Source organism: Myotis davidii, unplaced genomic scaffold, assembly GCF_000327345.1.
Source record: "Myotis davidii unplaced genomic scaffold, ASM32734v1 scaffold595, whole genome shotgun sequence".
Lineage (NCBI taxonomy): Eukaryota > Metazoa > Chordata > Mammalia > Chiroptera > Vespertilionidae > Myotis > Myotis davidii.
This window is the reverse complement of record NW_006286790.1, coordinates 1,222,192-1,225,120: the sequence shown is the minus strand read 5'-3', so window position 1 is coordinate 1,225,120 and position 2,929 is coordinate 1,222,192. Positions and strand designations below refer to the sequence as shown.

General features: G+C 52.2%; 1 protein-coding gene across 1 annotated transcript; it reads left to right on the top strand.

Moving 5' to 3' along the window:
• Positions 1-2,188: 2,188 nt before the first annotated feature.
• Positions 2,189-2,650, top strand: CCDC182 (coiled-coil domain containing 182). Its single transcript, XM_006758687.1, has one exon. The coding sequence runs from the start codon at positions 2,189-2,191 to the stop codon at positions 2,648-2,650; it is 462 nt and encodes a 153-aa protein (XP_006758750.1).
• Positions 2,651-2,929: the final 279 nt, after the last annotated feature.

Sequence of the window (2,929 nt, the reverse complement as noted above, 5' to 3'; positions counted from 1 at the left end):
CCAATAATACACCACAGGACTGCAGGCTGTTTACATCATCTTCCCAGTTCCCCTGTGGATCTCAGGTCTGGGAATCAAGAGGGTGCTGTTTCCACACAGACCAGTAGGTGTCATCACGTCAGAAGGAAAGCCAGGGGAGCCCCTGGATTTGAGAGCTGCCTATGAATACAACCTCTGTTTCATCTTGTTTTCTAAGTGCCCTACGGGTAGGGCACCAGGCAGGATACTGGGGGTACATAGGATGAGAGATGCGCAGTCCCTGCCCCCATGTAACTTACAGGGGGGCCTGGAAGGACGGGTCCTAGGTCACAAAAAGGGAGAAGGCGTTAAGAGCCCCGGGGAGAGGTTTAAAGGAAGGACCGGGGAGAGGTTTAAAGGAAGGACCGTATGGTTCTTAGAACATCAGAGACCTCAGGGAAGTTGCCTCCCACTTTCTCACATTCCAGCAGAGAAAAGAGGCCCAGACAAGGGAGGTGGCCCACCTGCGGTCACATGGCACTTCCAGACATCCGATCTTCTGACTCCTAGAACAGTGCTCTTTCCACCAAACATTCTGTTTCAGTATTTGGGTTCGCTATCCCATCTTGAGATTCAAAATTACTCCTTAGTTTAGCCATGAACTTCCCTGCAAAGTGCCCTCTCTGATGCCCACTGCAGGCACTCTAGCACCTAGAGGCTAGGTAGGCCAATCTGCATCTCGGGGAAGGCAGCTGCCCTCATCATGGGCCCTGTGGTTGCAGAGTTGGCTCATTCAGGTTCATGAGGGCCAATTGAGCATATCTCTTCCCAGAGACATCCTGTTGGTAGCCTGAGATCAGCCATGGTGGGAATATTTACACTATGGAAATTGGCAACAGCTATAAATCAGAGCTATTGTTTTTTTTTCCTCCCAGGGACCTGCACACCATTGAATTAGTGTTCAGACTGCATAAATAAGGAAGTGGAGACTCAGGCGGTAAGAGACACAGCTGTAGGTGATGGAGCTGCACCCCAGCCCAGGTGGTCTGATACTAGCGTGCTCAGAGATGGTGGCATCAAAAGGACTCAGAGCCACTTGGATGTGGAGGGGTCTCCATCGATCCCAGGTTTGTCACATGGATGCTGGCGTGGGTGCTGCCCCGGGCTGGTGTCATTATCCAGACGGCAACCAGTTTGAACGAAATGATAACCAATTCAGCTTTGTATCGCATTTGAGGCACATTGGAGAGATGTTTAGATTCGGAGACCAGAAGAGAAATCTGGGCAAGAGATCGAGATGAGCAAGATAGAGGTTTGTTCTTGACGAAACCAAACGTAGGTCAGCTAGAAACATTTCCTTCCTTAGAGTAATCAGATAGGACGCGTGCGATTTACCCCTCTACATGTCTTTTCTCATCTCTGCTGGCACTCGGGCAATGACCCTGCAGGGCCGGGAGTGGGTGCCATGCCGCTTGCCACCCTTGTGCCCTGTTCCTGGTGCAGAGTGAGCACTCAGTGAGTACCTGCAGAATAAATGAACGTGACCCGTTTTTACCCCGCACATCCCAAGTCAGCACTGCTGTGGACCATACATCAAACCTCAGTGCATTTCTCGCCGCTTCTAACATTATCTGGAATTCTGACATCATTATAGGAGTATGGATTGGAATCAGAAATTACCTTTTTATAGCATTTTGGAGCTAGAAGTGGATTAGGTATTATCTCTTACGATGTGCTTGTTTTACTGAGGAGGCACTGAAGCCTAGAGACCATTCTGAGACCCTCCAGGCCCCTCGTGGTGTGGGAGACCACCCAGCCTTGGCAGCCAGGGCGCCTGGCCTGGCCCGGTCTGCTTTGCCTTGGCTGGTTTACTCCCCTGCTCTGGGCCTTGGTCTGTCTCTGAGGTTAAGGGAGAGATTAAACTCTGGCTCTGGAAGGGTGATGAGCTCATCAGAACCTGTATCTCAGGAGGGACAACTAAATACCTCTTGAGTGGATGAGCACACAAAGCTCTGGTTAACCAACCAATGGAACTATAATATGCAAATGAATGGATTGTGGCTTTGCCTCCTGATTGGCTGAAGGGGCCCTGATGTCACAATATGTGGGTTTCTCCACTTCAAATGATCGTGTGTCTTGTCTCTAGTGCCCCCCTCCCCACCCCTCCTCCCAAAACTTCACTGACTTGGCAGGTCTCTTAGCTCCCTCTCTTTGTCCAAACGGGAAGACTATGGAACCACTCTATCAGGCGGGGCCCATTCTCATGAAGGTGAATACTTTACAAGGGAAGAAGATGGTGGAGAGCGGCCTCCAGTCTGGGGACTTTTCCCTCCCCCAGTCGTGGCCCTCCGGCCTCCTGCCGTCAGCTGACTTGGAGGTCCTGCAGCAGAAGGTGGCTGCGGTACAGCGGGAGCTGGAGGACTTTAAGAACGAGGCCTTGAAGTCCATCCATTACCTGGAAGACGCCTTCTGTGAGATGAACGGGGCCCTGGTGCAGCAGGAGGAACAGGCGGCCCGTGTGAAGCAGCGACTGAGGGAGGAGGAGGACCGGGGCATCGTGAGAAACAAGGTCCTTACCTTCCTGCTGCCCCGCGAGAAGCAGCTCCGGGAGCACTGCCAGCGGCTGGAGGGCATGCTGTTGGGCAGGAGCCGCGAGGCGCTGGGCCTCCCCAAGAAGATCCAGGCAAACTGAGGCCTCCCCAAGTAGGAGCTGTGCTTCTAGCCGAGGAGCGAGTAGAAGATTTTTTAAATGGAAGGACAAATCCGAAGTCCTTATCCATTGGCTCCCCTTCCCCCATTTTTGTTGCTTTCCTTCTACCTAAATAATACCTTGCTCAGAGGCCAAAGGACCCCGGTATGTTCTTTTGGGGAGCTCCATTTGTCCCCCATCATCAGAGGAGGCAGCGCCCCAAAATAGGTCCTTTGGACGCCTGTGGTTTCCACCTTCTAACTGTTGTCCTGTTTGCAATGG